General features: G+C 61.7%; 1 protein-coding gene across 2 annotated transcripts; it reads right to left on the bottom strand.

The window, feature by feature from the left end:
* Window positions 1–1,485: 1,485 nt before the first annotated feature.
* Window positions 1,486–14,947, bottom strand: LOC117642236 (T-box transcription factor TBX1-like). Of its 2 annotated transcripts, XM_034380196.1 has the most exons (10): window positions 14,820–14,947; window positions 13,484–13,940; window positions 6,996–7,428; window positions 6,807–6,923; window positions 6,569–6,725; window positions 6,279–6,479; window positions 6,123–6,190; window positions 4,987–5,165; window positions 2,306–2,489; window positions 1,486–2,224 (listed from the first exon to the last, which is right to left on the bottom strand). In XM_034380196.1, the coding sequence occupies exons 2-10, from the start codon at window positions 13,686–13,688 to the stop codon at window positions 1,861–1,863; spliced, it is 1,908 nt and encodes a 635-aa protein (XP_034236087.1). In that variant the 5' UTR covers window positions 13,689–13,940; window positions 14,820–14,947; the 3' UTR covers window positions 1,486–1,860. The 2 variants fall into 2 exon arrangements, with proteins under 2 accessions (XP_034236087.1, XP_034236088.1); XM_034380197.1 differs by lacking the exon at window positions 14,820–14,947 and having other exon boundaries at window positions 13,484–14,039.
* Window positions 14,948–19,718: the final 4,771 nt, after the last annotated feature.

The following is a 19,718-nucleotide window of genomic DNA, read 5'->3' as shown; positions in this document are numbered from 1 at the left end:
GACCCACAGTGGGCCAGAAGATTGGCAGAGGCGGCAAAATTTCTGGACGCGTCTTGAGCTTCAGAGTCACTAAACAGGACTCGAATCGAACGTGTGACCCCACCAATGGAGTCCTCGTTCGGAGCGCAATCCATTGGTGGGGTCACACGTTCGGTTCGAGTCCCTTTTAGTCACTCTGGAGCTCAAAACGCGTCTAAAGTTTTTGCCGCCTCCACCGGTCTTCTGGCCCACTGTGCGCGGCCGTGCATGGCTGCGCCCGCGATCGTCGCATAGAGCGGTAGCGCGGATGACAACCTCAAAAGTGACAACGACTTGGAGAAGAAGATGGACGCGTTTCTGGTCCGTCACCCTCCCCTCCTGAGGGCGCCCTCCCCACCCCCTCCCCCATAACTCACACGGGGCCCCCCTCGGCTGCGTCCGCGAGCCGTGGCTTGAGGGAGCGCGACGAGGACGGCGACAACGTTCGTTCCCCTCAGCTTTCGGAGTGGCGCGATGACTCTGTCTCGCACTCGCGTCGGTATGCGAGCCGCGCTCATTGCTGCATTATCGTCACAAACAGAGATGCAGCCGGTGATTTGTAGGGGCCGAGAGGAGGCGGGGCATGAATACGAGGCCACTTTGACAGAGAGAGAGAGAGAGAGAGAGAGAGAGAGAGAGAGAGAGAGACAGACAGACAGACAGACAGACAGACAGACAGACAGACAGACAGACACATAGAGAGAGAGAGAGAGAGAGAGAGAGAGAGAGAGAGAGAGAGAGAGCAGGAAATCTGAACTTAACAAATGTTTTATTTAAGGTCAGCGTGGTCAGCGTGGTTCAAGAAGACTGGACTTTCAGGCGAACACGACTCATTCGCATACGACTCCGTAGACGCGTCAAAGGAAATCGGCGAGATTCGGGATACACTATATAATCTCTTGTTTCCCACAAAGGAAGGCCAACGAATCGCTTCAGCCGTTCCGGGGAACGCATCGCGCGCAGCCCTCGTTAGAAGCATTTACGGATTCCTCTCGAAAAGCGCCCGAAAAAAATTGGAGACGCGCTGTCAGGAGGCGAACGCGCGCATCCCGGAACAGTCAGCCCCGACTAACTAGCGGGCGCTAGCTGCAGGCTGGGTCCGAGAGTCACTCTGTCTCCCTCGCACCTATACGGTACGCCCCAGAGGAGAGTGAGGGAGACAGAGAGACGAAAACGACTCTCGGAATCGGTCCGCTGGCGTGGCCCGGACGCGGAGCGCGTGGAGGGTGGTCCAAATGCAGTATTAATTAGCTATGAACGCCCTGGAACGTTTCAGCCCCTCACCCCTTCTCTCCCGTCCTCCAAGCGTGTGCCCTATGACCCCTCCCAACCCCTTCCCGCACCTACACCCACTCCCACTACACTCTTAGGTACCCAGGTCCAGGCGGGCGGCCTAACAACCCTCAGCAGCCGCAGCCACGCGAACCCCGTCCTTGGCAAAAGGTACTGCAAAAACAATTAAAGGCGTACACAAATATGTCTTTAATTAAAGTAAGAACTCGTTCATTTATGACTCAGAATAACATGATTTTTTGGCACTTACAAATGACAGTTTGTACGACGTCGAAGAAAAACATTAAGTAAGCAGAATAAAAATACATCTTTGGTTTTACAGCGTAAATACAGTAGTACTCCTTCTTGGGACCGTAACAATTACAATAATAACAAACTTTACAAAAGAAAAGAACACATCAGTCTCCTTTAGCTTAATCACGAAGAGCGTCCACGACACCGAAAATGAGTCCGTCTTGACCCAACACACAACACCTCCAGATTGGCGTCCACCAGATTGCAAAAGAGGTAAAATGAATTTGCATCGCCGATGAGTGCGCCACAGTCTTGCTACCGCGGCACGAAGTCGTAGGGGTTCTGGTGCTGGTGCAGGCGGGTGGAGTGCGGCGCGGGCGGGTAGAAGCCCTGGTGGTGGTGATGGTGGTACGGCGAGTACACGACGTGGTCCTGGTGCACGTCCTGCATCGCGTGCACGGGGTGCACGGGGTGCATCGACTGGTAGGGCGCGGACGCGGACCGCAGTCCCAGGCCGGTCAGCCCGGCCGCCAGCCCCGTGGAGGACAAGCCGGCCGTGGACAAGCCCGCCGACGACAAGCCCGGCGGCGAGGTCTTGGACACCGCGCAGCTGTACGCGCTGGACGCGGAGGTGGGCACGGCGGCGGGGTGGACGTACGGCGAGGACACGGCCGACGAACTGGAAACGTCAGACGTGGGTTCAAGTACCGGCAAAACCAGGTTTCCGAGGTGCTGCTTTTTGCTTTGTCTCACTGCTTACCTGTGGTGGTGGTGGTAGATGGGGCCGTAGCTGCACACGTCCGCCAGGTAGGGCTGGCCGACGGGGGCTGGCGAGGATCCGCCGACGGGGTTGGCAGTGGGCGAGGCCTGCGCCGCGCTGAGCCGCGACGGGTTGGCCGAGGACCGGCCGTCCGCCAGCGCTGCCGGGCTGTGGGCGTCCGCGTCTGCAACAAGAAGACCGTCAAGCACGCCCTCCTCTCGCATTCTCCATCTCTGCTTTTCGCGGTTTATTATTTTGTCCCAGCAGCAGCAACAGCAGGCGAGCATCAAGGTGGGTCGGATCCTTGCGCGCCCCGCATGGCTTGCAAGCGGCGCGGCGTGGCTCGGCAGGCGCGGCCAGGACTGCCTGGCTGACGGCCTGTCACTCACAGTGGAGGGGGCAGGGGGCACGCGCGCGCTCTTCAATCAACGCGGCAAGTCAGGCACCCCTGCTTTGGCTCAGTGGCTCATGGCTCAGTTCGAGTCCGCGCGGTGTCACTGTCACCACTCCCCCGCGAGCCGCTTACTGCTGGTCTAGGATGGTCTAGGGGGTTTCTAGGATCAGATCAACGCAGTGCATTCTGTGACGTGGCCGCCGAGGACGTGGCCGTCGAGGACGTGGCCGTCGAGCGTGGCCGTTGAAGATCGTGCGCTGGGTATCGCCCGCCTCGCCCCGCACCCCCGTCTTTGATGCCCGTCTCGAGTTAACAGACAGACAGCCCCATCCGCTACTCGGCGTGTGTTTGTGTGTGTGAGCTGACACGGGGCGGCAAACCCTCGCAGCTCGGCCGCGCGCGCCAGATAGTTAGCCGTGTTTGCTGACGCCGCGCCGAGTCGAGGCGAGGCGAGCCGAGCCGCCGCGGTTCGAAGCGCGAAGCGCGCAGCCCCGATACATAACACACGCCAGGAACAAACGGGGCAGTGGGAAGAAGCGCAGCGCGGCGCAGCGCAGCCTGTCAGCGGCCCTAAGGAGTTTCAACTTTAAGGATCATTAAGTCGCTTCCTTCGAACGGCTGCTGCACTGTGGGTCCAGCAAGCAGGAGTGCATACAGTGGTGCAGCCCTGGAACCAGCATCCGCAGTGCCAACGTCAAGGAGTGCAGGGTCGAGCTCCGTCCACGACACTGTTGGGGTACACGGCGGCGGCAGGCGCTGAAAGCTTTGGCAGCCGCAATGGCCGCGGCGGCCGCGGGGCGGTCCCTTTGAGTTGGGCACACAGGAGGCCGTGGCCGCCGCCACCGTGGTGCCCCGCTCGTCACGGCCAATTAGAAACACAAACAAACCGCTAAACGTTTCGCGCCGCGAACGCCGCGGACGCCGCGAGGGCTTAGCCGCGAGGGCCTGGCCGGCCGCGAGGCGGGGCAGTATTAGATGGGAAGGGCGCCGCCGCGCAGTGGGCCAGAAACCGGCGGAGGCGGCCAAAATTCTAGACGCGTTTTGAGCTCCAGAGTCGCTAAATGGGACTCGAACCGACCGTGTGACCCCACCAATGGATTGCTCTCAGGACGAGGAATCCATTGGTGGGGTCACACGTTCGGTTCGAGTCCTGTTTAGTGACTCGGGAGCTCAAAACGCGTCTAGAATTTTGGCCGCCTCCGCCGGTTTCTGGCCCACTGTGCGCCGCGCCGCGCGGGGAAAACCGCGAGCAGCGGCGGCAGCCAGATCCGCTGCGTCTCTCTCGCACTCGTGAGGCGTGCCGTCGGGGTGCGAGAGAGACGGAACACCCAGGCGCTTTTCGGAACGGCCCTGCAGAGGGGATTGCTTTGATCGGGGAGTGGCGAGCCGGGGCCGGGGCCGCGCGGGGCCGCCAGGCGTGGAGTGCCACTCGGCCCCTCAAAGTGACCGCCGCGCCTCGCCGCGCCGACCGCGCCGACGTCCAAACGGGAGCAGCAGAGCAAGTGGCCAGCAGCGCGCCAGAACCCAGAACCCCTATCACGGCGCAAGCCAAAGGCGAAAGGCCAAAGCCAAAGGAAAATGGGGATGATTTCCCGACTCAAAGTAGTGGCTCTGGGAAAGGCCGCGGCGTGGCGGCGTGGCGGCGCGTAGTGCGCGGGGGGAGCGCGTTGCCCCCGTACCACCGGCCGCACCGCCAGATGCCTTGACTTGCCGCCGGCGTGCATTGCCCACATTATTCTCTCACCAAACGCAGTCATTATAACGTTCCTGTTTTTCCCTCACACGGAAAATCAACAACAACAACTCACACACGGACTACGGGCTACCGTGAGGCTGCCGGGGCCGTCCGCGGCGCGCAGGGCCTCGCGCACCACCAGCGCGCTTTGATGCTTTGATCTAGGAACTTTAAATCCGGCGCCGAACCGCCAAACACCGCCGCCACGCCGTAAGCGTCGGCGAGGTGCGAATCCAGAGAGTCTCCCTTGCGGTGCCAGCGGCACAGTGGGCCAGAAACCGGCGGAGGCGGCCAAAATTCTAGACGCGTTTTGAGCTCCAGAGTCGCTAAATGGGACTCGAACCAACCGTGTGACCCCACCAATGGATTGCTCTCAGGACGAGGAATCCATTGGTGGGGTCACACGTTCGTTTCGAGGCCTGTTCAGCGACTCTGGAGCTCAAAACGCGTCTAGAGTTTTGGCCGCCTCCACCGGTCGTCTGGCCCACTGTGCGTCGGCGAGGTGCGAATCCAGAGTCTTCCCTTTCGGTGGCAGCGGCCACCCTGGCTTACCTTTGCCCTCCTTGCTCTGGTACTGCAGGCAGTTGTTGTTGGTGGCCGCGGGGTTGTTGTTGTTGTTGACGGCGTCGCTGCTCGACGGTGGCCTTCCGGGTGGCCGCGTCGGCGCAGGTGGCGGCACGGGGCCTCCCCGCGGGGCCCCCATCTGCAGCTGGGACATGACCTCGGCGCCGCTGCAACAGGGACGCGGGGGTTGTTGGGTGAGTCCAGAAGCCGGAAAGGGGAATTTAGGGGAAGTTTGAAAAAACGAAAGAGAAGAATGGTCGTCGGCGGCGGCGCGTGGGGGGCATGGCGGCGGCGGCCTGGCGTTGCGACTTGGGAACGCCACACCGCGTGACTTGACTGCGAGGCGCTCGCCGTGGCGGGCCGTGGCGGTGTCGGCGTCCACGTGTGCGCCATTACAACGCCGCGCTTTAAATCGCGGGTGGAGTCGCGGCTTGTCGCGTGTCACGCCACCAATAAATTGCCCCGCGACGCCCAATAGTGCACCGGCGCGGCCAATAAGCGGGCCGAGGTACACGACGACGACGCCGGCGGAGCGTGGTGTGGCGGCAAGCGCGCGCAAAAAGTTTTGGCGGAAAAAATCGCACTTTTTTGACAACGCACGACACGAGAACAAGTTAGTGCCCTGCCAGAGCGCTGCTTCGCGGCGGGCAACGAGAATAGGGGGGCAGGGGAACAGGAAAAAAAAACACATGGGGAAAAAAACGTGCAACACTGCAAGACGTTACGTCGGGGCCCCACCCCACCCCACCCCACCCCACCCCCCCACCCCACCCCACCCCCCCCACCCCGCCCCACCGCCCAACCTACCCTACAGGCTGATTCCGAGCACTGCTTTTGTGGTTGTCTCTCTCGCACCGTTACGACACGCCCCATGAGTGCGAGAGAGACAGAGAGAGGAGAGCAGTGTTCGGAATCAGCCTGCTGCCGTGCCCGTGCCCCCCTCGGGCCGAGACAGAGACAGAGACAGCCTCGAGTTGCCGCCACTCACCGATCAAGCCAGCCGTTCACTCGAACCGCCCCACAGTTTAGGGTGTAGGGGCACGCGCGTCATGGCCCCGCTCGAGCGTAGCCACCGCGGCGCGCTCAACTTTGAAGCTAACATTGTCGGGGCAAACTATACTCACCAGTCCTCCGTGTCGCAGTCTCGGAACCCTTTCGCGAAAGGGTTGCTCGCAATTTTTAGCTGAGTTATCTGCAAGAGCACAAACCTCGTGAGTCCACATTTTCCCGCACAATCTGGTTTGAGTTAAAAGTGCCGCTGCGGAGCTGTCGAAACCCACCCGGTGGTTCTGGTACGCGGTGACGGCGGTGAACCTCGTCTCGGGGAAGATGAACACCTTGAAGTTCTGTGTGCGCTGCCCCTGCTGCGCGTTGAAAGGGTGCGCCATCTGCCCCGGCCTGGCGCCGCCGCCGGCCTCGGACACGGGAACGTTCAGGACGTGGAAGCGGGGCTGGTACCGGTGCATCGAGTTCAGGATGATCTGGAGGAGGAAGAGGAGGACAAATCAGTCAGGACGAGTCGCCACACCACGGCGAGGAAGAAGTTGTATGTAAATGCACGCGGACTTACGTGGCCGTTGTCGTCCAGCTGGTTGTTGGTCAGCTTGAGCTTGTCGAAGGAGATGACCTGCTTCATCCACTGCGCGCCGGTGGCGGGGGAGTCGGGGTGGATGTGCACGCGGGGCGGCGACACGGGGTCGGCCTTGCCGGCCACCACCCACGACGAGCTACAGCAAGCAGCAAAGTCAAAGGTCACGTTCCTGAACACTGCGCCTTTTGAACGGGAGTGTCCCTGCAGGACGGCCTACCTGTGGAATGCGTATCGGTAGCGCTTGTCGTCCACGGGGACGAAGTCCATCATGAGCATGTACATGGCGTCGGGGGCCAGGCCGAACAGCCTCGCCTGGAACGTGGGGAACATCCGCCTGCACGGTCGAGACGAGCGATTAATCGAACACTGTTGACATCAATTTCCAGGTGCAGCGTGTTAAACGCACCTGCCCGCCTTCGTGACGATCATCTCCGTGCCCAGCTCGTTGAACTCGTCCCACAGCTGCTTCATCTCCAGCACGGCGCCGGTGTCGCACAGGTCCGGGTGCAGCGGCAGCGTGGCCTGCGGCTGGCTGGGCGTCCTGGCCGCGCCGCCCGCGCTGTCATCGCTGTGCTCGCCGGAGTCGTCCAGGTCGCCGGAGGACGCCGTGGACATCATGTCCGCGTTGGCGAGCTGGTCGACGGCGGCGGTGGCGGCGGTGGCGGCGGCGGGCGCGGAGGACGGCGACGACCCGCTGCAGCGGCCGCGCGACGCCCTGCCCGGCCGCGCCGCCTCGTCCCCGGGGGAGTCCGGGCTGGAGCGCAGCGCCGCGGCCGCGGACACGGCGGCAGGCACCACGGGCACGGCGGGGGTGGTCTTGCCGGCGGTCAGGAGGCAGGCTGCGGGGAGAGAGCACGCCGTCAGTCCCGGACATCGATCACAGCGCAAGCCGACGCCGTCCTCGCCGCGGCAGCAACAAAGTGGCTTGTGAATGAAGCGCTCAATCAGTGGGGGGATTAATCAGGGCGACCCGGCCGGCGGGGCCGCGGGGCCGCGGGCCGTAACTTACGCGCTATCCAAACAGAGCGGCGGCATAATCCCGCCCGTCCTGGCTGTCCCGGCTGTCGCGATGCCGCCCCCCGTCCCGTCGCCGTCCCGTTGTCGGGAGGCGCCGCGAGCGGGGGCGCCGTTGGCGGCCGTTGGCGGCGGACGCCGCGCGCGCTTTCTCAAAAGACGTACGGCTAGCTAATTTTAGGGCAATGCGACCGCCGGGCGGAGGGGAGGGGGGAGTTTTTTCCGTGCAGGGAATGAATAAGACGCACGCCGCGCTGTCGCATTCGATAACCGCCACTCGTCGGCATTCCGCGACATTCCGCGGTCTCATTCTCGTAAACAGGCTTTGTCGCTCTGTCTCTCTCGCACCGGCACGGGATGCCCCATGAGTGGAAGGGAGACAGAGGGCGTGGTTCGGAATCATCCTGTGCTGGCCGTCTCGTAAAGAGGGCGCCGGGCGCCGAGCCGCACCAAATCACCATCTTTAGGGCGACAAGCGCGACGACCGGCGGACAAACTCACCACGGCCGCCACCTCAACGTACTGCATTGCGTGCGGCGGGGCGGCATGATGGGGGACGGCGTGCATCAGCTGCAGCACTGTGGCGAAGAGAGGACCACGACGACGACGCGTTGAACCTGAAGGGTCGCCTATGACGACAAGATCACGCCAAACCCGAAGGGAGGACCATGGCGACGACGACGGCATGCTAAACCCGAAGGGAGGACCACGACGACGCCATGCTAAACGCGAAGGGAGGACCACGACGACGACGCCAACGCTAAACCCAAAGGGCAGGCCACGACGACGACGCGCTAAACCCGAAGGGAGAACCACGACGACGACGACACGCTAAATCCGAGGGGAGGACCACGACGACGCCATGCTAAACCCGAAGGGAGGACCACGACGACGACGCCACACTAAACCCGAAGAGAGGACCACGACGACGACGACGCCACGCGAAACCCGAAGGGAGGACCACGGCGACGACGCGCTGCGCACTCCGCCGCCAGCCCCGCTCCGCACGCATGGTCTGGTCTGGCCGGTGCGTCTGCATTTCCTCATTTGTAGCGCGGCGTGCGCGGCGTACGTGGCGTTCCTCGACGTCTTGCAGTCGCGAACGGGGGAAGGGAGGAAAACGGGGGGAGCGCGGCGCCGAAACCAGACCGGGACGTTTGCATCGAAACACGACGCTCATCGAGGAGGCGGGGAGCACGCATTGAACACTGACATGAGCGTCGCGTACTACTGCAAGGTGGAGGCGGAAGCAGCCAGGCGTGGACACGGACAGCCCCGCGGCGCACGGCACGGGCCGGCGAGGTGGCGGTGGTGGTGGCGGTGGCGCCGGGGCTGCCAGCCGGGAAGGGAAGAGAAGGCATGCCGCGCCGGGAAGGCCGACGGTGGGCCGACGGCGCAGCAAACGAGCGAGGTGACGCCTTTTATTTCGAGCGAGGCGAACGCAGGGAAGGGAAGGGCCGAGGGAAGGGAAGGGCTCGGCTTGCGATGCGTTTCAAGGCAGATCCCAATTAGCAAGGCGTTTTGTTGGCCGGGACTCCGTGACGCCTTGCCTCGCCCTGACGCATCGCCCTGCGCGCTCAGCCCTTCGTCCCGCAAGGCGACGCCGCTCTCTCTCTTTCTCGCTCTCATGCGATGACCCGTGTGGGTCAGAGAGAGAGAGAGAGAGAGAGAGAGTGAGAGAGAGAGAGAGAGAGAGAGAGAGAGAGAGAGAGAGAGAGAGAGAGAGAGAGAGAGAAAAGAGAGAGAAAAGAGTGAGAGAGAAGAGGGGAGAGAGAGAGAGAGAGAGGAGAGAGAGAGAGAGAGAGAGAGAGAGAGAGAGAGAGAGAGAGAGAGAAGTATCGTGCGCACTGTCGAGTGGCTGCCTATCAGCGCCAAGGCGCGCCTGGCATTGGCGAGGTAGGCAACAATGGCCCACGCGAATGAAGCGCGTTGCTACCGGGCAGGCTGAGGTAGGCAACGCGTTCGACGCCGGTGCATCGCGGGCGCCGATGTTGCCTACCCGGCAGGCGTCACGGTGCTTCACGCGGCAGCCGGGAGAGCGTTAGGTTACGCGGGTCACGATCGGGGTTACGCTGTGGCTTAATCACCGTCACGCCGTTTACAAACAGCCCCGAGCAGCCCAGCCATGGCCCAGCAGCAGCCTCATTCCGAGGGTCGGATTCGCCGCTCTGTCTCTCTCGCACTCACGGGGCGTCTCGCAGTAGGGCGAGAGAGGCAGAGCGACGAAGACGACTCTCGGAATGAGTCTGCAGCTGCCTACCGGTGTTTGCCCCAACCAAGGGGGAAATCACTCATGAAAATGGTCGACCGACTATTACATTTTGAATCATTACAGATAATTACACCTATTACGCTAATTACAGATAGTACACGATATTTCTGCTATTACAGTACCATTACAGGAAATTACAGCAATTACATCAATTACAGAAATTTACAATCATTACGTCCATTACGCACCTATTACGCAATTGCACAGGAATTACCTGTAAATTACAGCTTTTACACTACTATTACAAGGCTATTACGCTGCTGGGACGGCCTTGGAAATAGGTTTCAGCTTCCAGAGGGGCTATTTTGTTCCGGGGGACAGGGTATCGCTAGGTAGTAAAAGCAGTGGCACCTCAGCTGGTCGCTGTTGTTAGCTGTCGGGGGATTTTTCATTCCCCCCCCCCCCATACCTTTAATACCGCTTGTAAAAGAATCAAACCGCCGCGGCCGACCGGCGCTACCCCGCCGCGCCCCGGTAGCCGCTGGAGGTAGCCGTCTGGGCGCGCGGGGTATCGCCGGGCCGGGTGGTCGGATTCTTTTGGAAGTGGTTGTACTATCATTTTGCAGTACGGTTCTCAACAACCCGTCCTGATAAAATTCAGCCCTTGCATCAATTTATTTTCCATGAAAAAATTGGGAATTTGAATCTTGGCCGAAATATCATTTGACAAGTATGTCTTTTGGCCTCAGGAACCTTTTTCTTTCCAATCAATTAAAAGCTTGTACATATTAAACCAGATTAGGGGTTTTGACTACCCCTCCTTACAGATTTAGCCCCTCGCGTGCCCCCCCAAGAACCCCCCCCCCCCCCCCCCCCCACACCCACACCCTACATGCCACTTTCGGCTCGATCCGGACGTTGGGGGATTACTTTTATTGCAGCCAAAAACTTTTTCGCTGACTTTTGCGAATGTTTTAGTCATTTTTTGTTTTTTTTCTTCCACATATTACACCTATTACACACCTATACAGGCATTACAGGACATTACAGGCATTACACCAATATTACCCCATTTCATAGGTATTACACATTACAGGGCCATTACAGGGCTATTACAGACCCTTCGACCGACCATTACACAAGTGATTTCCCCCTTGGCCCCAACGATGCAGTAAGTCTTGAGGAACACCCAGAGCAAATACTCGAGTCGATTCCAGCGACAGTCTGCCTGAGCTGCTCGTGACTTTCATTGTGCCAGTGCGCCGGCCCAGCAGGCATTCACGACCATGAACACGTGTTCCCGGACACATCCGGTTTTCTGATTTCACCTCTCAGAATTGTCACAATCATGAGACACATTTTTTTTGGAACCGCCTCAACGAAAGACGCAAGTTACTTTTTGAACGGACTGCCAAGCATGAGCCTCCCACTGTTACTTAGTGAGCTGCTTTCAATGTTTTCCAACTATTGTGACGTCACGCTCGTTGCAATTTGGGTCGTGTCACGTTCGTGTCACATTCGTTCAAACGTTGAACCACCGTTCAAACGAACGTGACGTTCACTTTCGAACAGATGTGACGTCATGGTCTAACGAACGTGACAGGCTTCTCCTTCTTACTTCTTTGCCTGCACTCTCGGCAACACTTTTGATAGTGCCGGTACCCCCGGCAACAGTGTGGCGGCGTGCCGCGCTTCCGCGTGCGCCCTGCCAGTGTGCCTGCGCCAAGCTCGCGCCAAGCCAAGCCTGCGGTCGACGCGGCCAGCCAACCACCAGCCGAACTGAACCGCTTTGCAGTAAATTCGGCCCGCCGTGCCCTTATGAGATTAATGGCCCCCCGCCGGCAAACAATAACACAAACACAGTGGCGGGGCCTGCGGCAAGCCTGCAGAAAGCCGGCGGAAGGCCTGAGGAAGGCCTGGGGAAGACCTGCGCACAGTGGGCCAGAAACCGGCGGAGGCGGCCAAAATTCTAGACGCGTTTTGAGCTCCAGAGTCGCTAAACAGGACTCGAACCGAACGTGTGACCCCACCAATGGATTCCTCGTCCGGAGAGCAATCCATTGATGGGGTCACACGGTCGGTTCGAGTCCCATTTAGCGACTCTGGAGCTCAAAACGCGTCTAGAATTTTGGCCGCCTCCGCCGGTCTTCTGGCCCACTGTGCTGCGTGCTGGCTGGCCGATCGTGCCGGACTTGCTGCCGGCGTGGCTGCCTGCCTGCCTGGCGGCCGGGCTCAGGCGTTCAGCCATCCTCATTTCTCACACTTTGTGTTTATTTGGGTTGGCCCCGGTTGGCCCGGGCCTAACGGCGAGCTTTTTCTATGAGGCTAAACACGCGGCGCGGTGTCGCGCCTCGCGCCAACGCCGGCCACTCCGTCCGCGGCCGCCACTCAGCGGCGGAGCACTTCGAGAGTAGCATTCAGATCCGTATTCAGAGGGAAAGAGAGAAGGAGGCGAACTCCTCTCTCTGCTCTACTACAGTGTCGAAAGGGTTGCCAACCTCAGGGGAAAGCTTCGCTATCGAGACGCTCAGGTTGCCAACCCTGTCGTCGACACACTGAAAAACCAAACGTGGTCCAGACCGCTCCACTGGTGTGGTCAGATGGGTGCCATTTTGACCACATCAGTTGGGTGGTTCAACCCTTTTGGTCGACACACCAAACACCAAACGTCACCACTGTGTGGTAAAATGGACCCCTTTGACCACACCAGTTGGTGTGGTCTAGACCACGTTTGGCCACGTTTGGTGCGGTCTAGACCACGTTTGGTGTGGTCTGGACCACACCAAACGCACCAAACGTACACCAACTGATGTGGTTAAAATGGCACCCATTTGACCACACCAGTTGGTGCGGTCTAGACCACGTTTGGTTTTTCAGTGCACTGGTGCATCGTGCGGGCTTTGGCTATATCTGTAGCTCGCGCCCTCCTGAGAGGCACGCGCCAACCCCGAAAGGGTTGCCTACCCGTCCAGTCTTGCGAACCTCTGTGAATTCACTCGGCCGCCGCGACCGCCGCGAGACGCAACGCGACGGCCCGCGACTTGGCGGTTCGCGCCTCGTCCCGCTGAGTCTGCATTCCGAAGCAAAGCGAAAATGCTGAGGGCGACGCAACGAACTTGTCTATGCCGCCGTTGTAAGGAGCCCGCACGTTGGACTCGATGCGACGCGACGCCGACTTTTGGGGGAGAAAGTGGTGATTGTACCCGCGTGATGGTTTTACGTGCGGAGCAATGCCATTTGACGGCGGGGATGAAAAATTCCCCGGTCACCTGAAAACTATTTTATCGGCATGTTTGGCCATTTTAGGGCAATGTTTCGCCGGAATTAAACCGACCAATCCGATGTAATGCTTCGTGAGGAAATTGTCAGTAATGCAGAGACCCGAGGAACGGACCGGAGTCTCATTTTTGTACTAGTCACTTAAAAGTCTCGCGCACACCCAGAAAAAAGTTGCATTCATTCAACGAAATTTACATCCTTCAACTGAAGCTGGCGCCTTTAAACCCAAGAAATTCTTCATTAACATTCAATCAAATATCTACAGAAATTCACTTTGAAGGAACAAAACAATCCGGCCGTAAATAGTGCGGATTCGAACCCATGACTTATCGCTTGGGAATGGACTCTTTGCCACGGCCGCGAAAAGCAAAAGGCGCATCGCGACTCACCTTCCATTTCTTTCATGGGCGACGTGAAGTTGGGCAGCCAGTCCGAGAAGCAGCAGTCCTGCGCCCCCGCGCCCGCGGCGGCAGTGGTCGCGGCGTTCGCGGCGCCCGGAACTCCGCTGGCGCCGGGGCCCAGGCCCAGGCCCGGGGCGAGGGACCCGAGGGACCCGAGGGACGGAGACTCGGACGCGGGGTAGTGCTGCTGCATCGTCTCACCGCGCCATCCCCCGCGCCGCCGTCTACACCGTCACCGTTCAAAGATTCAACTCGCAGGCTTCACAACCGTCACACTTTTCACTATATCACTAGAAGCACTTGTTGTTGTTGTGGTTGTGGTTGTTGACGCGGCACTTTGTTCGCACACTGCTTGACGCACTTTGGTGGCTGCAGTAATCCTCGCGGAGTGCGGGGCGCTGTCGGAGGGAAGTCCACCGCTGTAGCGCACAGTGGCGCAGTCCGCCTGCGAACAGAATGGATAGAAATGAAGCGAATCGGTGAACCGTTGACGGCGAGGGTCGCTGGGTGGACTCGAAGTCGTTGCGGCCCAGGATGCCGACAACTGCCGCGGCGGTCCGGACGGCGGACCGGCCCCGGTCCACCACACTGGGGTGCGTGGGCGTGCGGGGCGAGGAGTGAGCCGGCGGGGCGGTACTCGGGGGCGCTCTAGTTGCAGCATGGAGCCGTCGTGGAGATGAATGGTGGCAGTGCCGCGGCGCGGCTGCAGTTTTATGATTTTTTTGACGAGGCCGAAAAGCTATTTGCGCGGCGCGGCCGGCGCCGTTTGAATATGAGGGATGGATCATCCTGTGCGGGGCGACGACGGCGGGCCTGTCGACGGACACGGGCGCGGCGTGGAGGACGCCGTCGAACCGCGAGGGGCAACCCGGTGCGAGTCCGTCTCGTATCGACGCGCAGGCACTGCACCGAGGCGGGGCGGAACAGGGCCTCCATTAGGGTGGCCGTCGTCGGCCTGGCCGCGGGGGGCGGCGACGGGGGGCGGCGACGGGGGGGCGGGGGGGGGGGCAGGGGCCGCGCGGGACCGCGCAAGGTGCGAAGAGCGGCCGACAAATCAATTCATCCGCGGACTTGGCACGCCGAACGCCCAGTCGACACAATGTGAGCGCGCCACTGTCACCACCGGATGGTTGTCGCCCGGTCGGCCCGCGCTGGCGCACGCTGGCGCTGACCCGATCGTCATCGTATTTCGCACCCCGGGGTGACGTAAAGGCCACCGCCAACCTTGTATGTCTGTCCTCGCCGCGCCTCGCCGAACCGCCGCGGTGCGCTCAACGGACACACACACACACAGACACACACACTCACACGAACGCACACTTACACCGTGTCACTGATACGTGGCGGGCGGTATCACGACGGGGCCTCAGTTCGCGGCACCTCGCCCGGCGCAGCCCGGCGCACTTCACTCGACGGCTCGCGGCACGGGGGTCTCGGGCGGGGCGCGGAGCGAGCGGAGCGCGGCGCGGACCGCGATGGACCCTCGTCCTCGTCGCCGAGGTGGCCGGGAAGAGGGGCGGGCGCGGCCTGGCGGCCTGGCGGGCACGGCCTGGGTTTGGCCTGGGGGTCGTCGGGGAGGCAACTGAGAGATGCAATGCCCCGGCTCATTCTTCGCACGCCTAGCCGGTCCCCGCCCCCCCCCCCCCCGGTCCCCCCTTCCGGCCCCTCCTCCCCCACCACCAGGACCCCACCGGGGCCCCGCCGGGCGCCCTGCTAGCGCCCCCACAGCCCCCATCCCCCTCCTCTCACTCGAGCCAGGCCACTCTGTTTGTAAATGATCTCCTGCCTCTAAAACTGCCCCCTTCTCTCTCTAACACACTCACACATACACACACGTGCGCACACAGACACAAACACACACACACATCCCGGAGCACCTCAGTTAGGTGCATGTGTGAGTGTGCCTGCTATTTCCTTTTTCAGACGAATAGTAAAAGTCATCGCTCCCCCTGACGTGTTCTCTTTTTCTGCTGTTATTTGTGTTGTTTTTTTTTTCGGCTGGCGGGTGGCTGTTTTTTCCCATCTGCTGCTCCGGGGGGTCGTCCGCCGCGGGCGTGTGTGTGCATGGGGGGTCGGCAGGGGTGGTTCTTGCGACAAATTGAGCACAGCGGAGCTAGTAAGGATGGTGGATGATGATCGGAATCGAGAAAGAAAATCGTCCGTATCTTTGATTCGCCGTTGACTGGGGATGACGCCCATTTCCGAAGAGGAATCCCCACCATCACCGACGGACAAGGCGGCCACGACGACGACGACGGCCACGACGGCCACGACGGCCAGGGCGCTCAGCCTCCTCCTCCCTCTTCAGGGTCGCGATGCGCGATCTGTCAGCGACCATCACTCGTCAGTACCGACACTCCGACACACACACACACACACACACACACACACACACACACACACACACACACACACACACACACACACACACATACACAACACACACACACACACACACCAAAACACACACACACACACACACTCCTGCACACTGACACTTACACAGACAGTCTCCGCGGTGCACTTAAAATAGGCTCTGTCTTTGTCACTCTTTTCTGCCAAACGCATGTCGTGCATGGCGCGCGGCAATAAGCCCGCTCTCGTATAGGAACTGCATGTAAAGGCCGCAGGCTTCACTTTCTAAAAAGTGGAGTGAATTTCTTTCAATTTTTGTATCCAAACACAAAGATAGCGTCTGCAGGCAAAGCTCGCGGTGTTTGAGTGTTTGTGAGCGAGTCGCTGAGTGGAGGCTCCAGACCTCCAGACGCCTCCCACGACGGGCTGGTCGGGGAAGGCACAATGGCGGACAGGCCCGGCGGCCCGGCCGTCCGTGCGTCCGCCAGAAGCAATGCATCCCGGCGGGTAAACACATCGCGGTCGCCGCGGCCGAGGATGGGCCAGGGCGGGGCGGGGCGGGGCGGGGAGGGGCGGGAAGGGTGGGTGCCGCGCCGCGATTGGCTGCGCGGGCCCAGAGGTCCTCCCTAGTCCTCCCCCCCACGGTCCCGCGCCAGCCCGCGAGGGGGCCTCGACCGTGCCCACGGCGCGCCGACGGCGTGCTTGGCCTGGCGTGGCCGCGGCGCACATTGGCGACGCGACGCGGGGCGGTGCCAGCGCGGTGCTGAGGCGTTACCAGGGCCGCCCTGCCCTGCCCCCAAGGAAGGGGTAAAGCGTCGCGTCGAAATGATAACTGCTTTCATTTGTTTACACTCTTTGTGGCGCCAGGACGGCCGGGACGGGCTCGACGGCGACGCCCGGCCGACCACCGGCGGCGCCTTCGCGCGCGCGAGGCACGCGGCCGAGAGACAACGGCCACGGCGCCGTTCCACAGTCGGCCAGAAGACCGGTGGAGGCGGCCAAAACTCTAGACGTGTTTAGAGCTCCAGAGTCGCTAAATGGTACTCGAACCGAACGTGTGACCCCACCAATGGATAGCTCTCCGAACGAGGAATCCATTGATGGGGTCACACGCTCGGTTCGAGGCCTGTTTAGCGACGTCGTCCCTGTCCGGCGGAAGGGTGGCGGTGCTTGCAGTCTCACGCGGAATTTTATGGGCTTTGTTGCACTGTCTCTCTCGCACGCCTACGGGGCGTCGGGCGTCGCTTGAGCGCAAGAGAGACAGATCGACGAAACGCGCAATTTTCGGAGTCAGCGCGCAGAACAGCCAGCAGTGCGCCTGTCGTCCGCGCGAGCGTGGCACGGCACGGCACGGCACGGCGGCGTCGGAAACACGCGTGCACAACAGCGAGTCATTAGGAGAGCGGCGTGGCGTGGCGTGGCGTGGCGTGGCGTGGCGTGGCGTGGCGGGGCGGGGCGCGGCGGGCCAGTAGATGGCGGTCTTCGCGGGTGGCTGGGTGTCCGTCGCCACGACAGCCCGCGCTGACGCGCCTCGGTGGCCATCCGCTCGGGATCCTGGTCCTCATCAAGGAACGAATTAATTAGAGAATCCAGCGCGCAGCGCGCGAGTGTGTTCGTTTCCGAAGCGACCGAAACAGTCGCCCCGATGCGGTTCGGCCCGGGGGAACGACTTTCTCACGCAAGTGCCTCTCTTGGGCAAACGCCACATTCTCACTGAATGGCTCGCACCGCTGATTCCGAACGGGGCTTCCGTCGCTCCGTCTCTCTCCGCCACTCACGAGGCGGCGCTCCCCGTGGGTGCGAGAGAGGCAGGGCGAAGGAGCACTGTTCGAAATCGGGCCGCCGCAATGCAGCCGGCCGGCGAGGCGGCGGGGCGGGGCACCGCCGTGCGGCCCCAAAGGGAGGCCCCCGCGGCCCCGCGGCCGTTAGTCCGTCATCGCGAGCGCGCCGAGTGGCAACTGTGCGACGGCGAGGACCAGCCCGGCCAGGACGGGGCAGGACGAAGCCCCCGTGGCCGTGCCTCGCAGTGCCCTGGCAGTGCCCTGGCAGTGCCGCGCCCGCGCCCCTCGTGGGCCCCGCAGTCGCAGCCCTGTCCGCTCGGTTGCCTCGGTTCACTTTGATTGTTGCCGGAATAGCTCCGCACCGCTCCGCACTGCCGGCGCCACTTGGGCCAGACGCTTCCTGCCAGGTTCACGCGGTTCACGCTCCGCGCCAAAAAATGCGCTCGGCCAAGTCGTGAGTGACTCCCTCTTCCTCAGTCCGATTGGCCGATCGCCGCGGCGCGCCGCGCGGTCCACCTGTTGCTCGGTTTGCCTCGCCGTTCGGACTCAGCGTGGCACAGTGGGCCAGAAAGACCGGTGGAGGCGGCCAAAACTCTAGACGTGTTTTGAGCTCCAGAGTCGCTAAATGGGACTCGAACCGAACGTGTGACCTCACCAATGGATTCCTCGTTCGGAGAGCAATCTATTGGTGGGGTCACACGTTCGGTTCGAGTCCCATTTAGCGACACTGGAGCTCAAAACGCGTCTAGAGTTTTGGCCGCCCCCACCGGTCTTCTGGCCCTCTGTGGTGGCTGTTTCGCCGCGCCAAGGTGCACAAAGGCAACTCCTTGCGATTAAGACCGCCACCGCGCCTCCTGCCGGTTGGGTTGCCTACCCGGCGCGCGGCAGGCGCTCGAGGCCGCCGGCCTGCTGGACGGGCTGCCTACACCGCAGGCGTCCGCGGCGAGGTCCGGGTTAACTCATAAAGCAGCGGGTTCGTGGCGGCGCCGGGGAAGTCGACGATAGCCGCGCTGCTCGGAGACAAATCGTCCGCCGCCCCTCCATGGCCCCCGAGACGACGACGACAGCGCTCCGTCGGCGCCGCCGGCGCCGTGATGAACGGCGACGCCGCGTATTTTCGAAATTATCCGAAATGAGCTGCCGCGGTGTGGCAGGGCGGGCCCCTGAGGGAGTGAGAAGGCGGCTCGGCTAGCTTCGGCTAGCTCGGCACGGTGCCCTCACGCTGTTTCTCGCTGCGGGCTGATTCCCAGAGTCGTTTTCGTCGCTCTGTCTCTCTCGCACTCGCGGGGCGAACCGTGTAGGTGCGAGAGAGAGAGAGAGACAACACGACGAAGACTCTCGGAATCAGTCTGCTGTTTGCCCCCGCGGCGGGGCCTCCGCGAAGATAACCCGCCGATGTGATACACGCCTTCCTTTTAGGGCAGCTGCGCCGCGACGCACGCCCAAGGCGGCACGGCACCACGCGTTGCCTTCCCTTCCTTTGGCGCAGATGCGGGCAGCACTTGCAAGCAGCACGCGCGCGCAACCTCGCCGCCCGCGCCATACGGCCCCGCCAGAGCCAGATCCCCCGCCGGATGACTAATGCCAAGTGTGCCATCAACCCCCACACCGCACAGCAGACTGATTCCGAGAGTCGGTTTCGTCGCTCTGTCTCTCTCGCACTCATAAGGCGTCCCGCATAGGTGCGAGAGAGACAGCGACGAAAACGACTCATCAGTCTGCACAGCGCAGCAGCCGGAAGGACGCGCGTTGTAAAACGCATCCCCGTTAAAAATCCCGCGCGGCTTCCCTCCCCTTCCGGTGTGGCGGCCTCGGCTTCTTCCTTCGGCCTCGGCCCGCGGCCTGCTGCTGCGCCTGCATCGCCTGCTTCCCTTCTTTCGAGGGAGATAGAGCAACTTTCCGTGGTGGCCATCAATATGTCTGTCGACGGCAACCTCTCTTTCTCTCTTTGCTTCCACCCCCATCTCGTCGTGTTGCCCGTCTGGCGGCCCGCCTGCCCGCCTGTCCGCCCGCAGGTCCGCGCGCGATCCGCCCCCCCCCCCCCGCCCCCCGCCCCCTCGACACACGCACACACGCACAGCCACACA

This window comes from Thrips palmi, unplaced genomic scaffold (assembly GCF_012932325.1).
Source record: "Thrips palmi isolate BJ-2018 unplaced genomic scaffold, TpBJ-2018v1 HiC_scaffold_16, whole genome shotgun sequence".
In the NCBI taxonomy this organism is placed as follows: domain Eukaryota; kingdom Metazoa; phylum Arthropoda; class Insecta; order Thysanoptera; family Thripidae; genus Thrips; species Thrips palmi.
This window is presented reverse-complemented; position numbering and strand designations above follow the sequence as displayed.

Excerpts from the sequence above, each read along its gene's own strand:
- LOC117642236 (XM_034380196.1), bottom strand. The coding sequence starts at position 13,688 with ATGCAGCAGCACTACCCCGCGTCCGAGTCTCCGTCCCTCGGGTCCCTC. Across the intron at positions 6,924-6,995 it reads ATCGTCACGAAGGCGGGCAG|GCGGATGTTCCCCACGTTCC; the intron begins GTGCGTTTAACA and ends TCGACCGTGCAG. Across the intron at positions 2,225-2,305 it reads ATCTACCACCACCACCACAG|TTCGTCGGCCGTGTCCTCGC; the intron begins GTAAGCAGTGAG and ends TGACGTTTCCAG.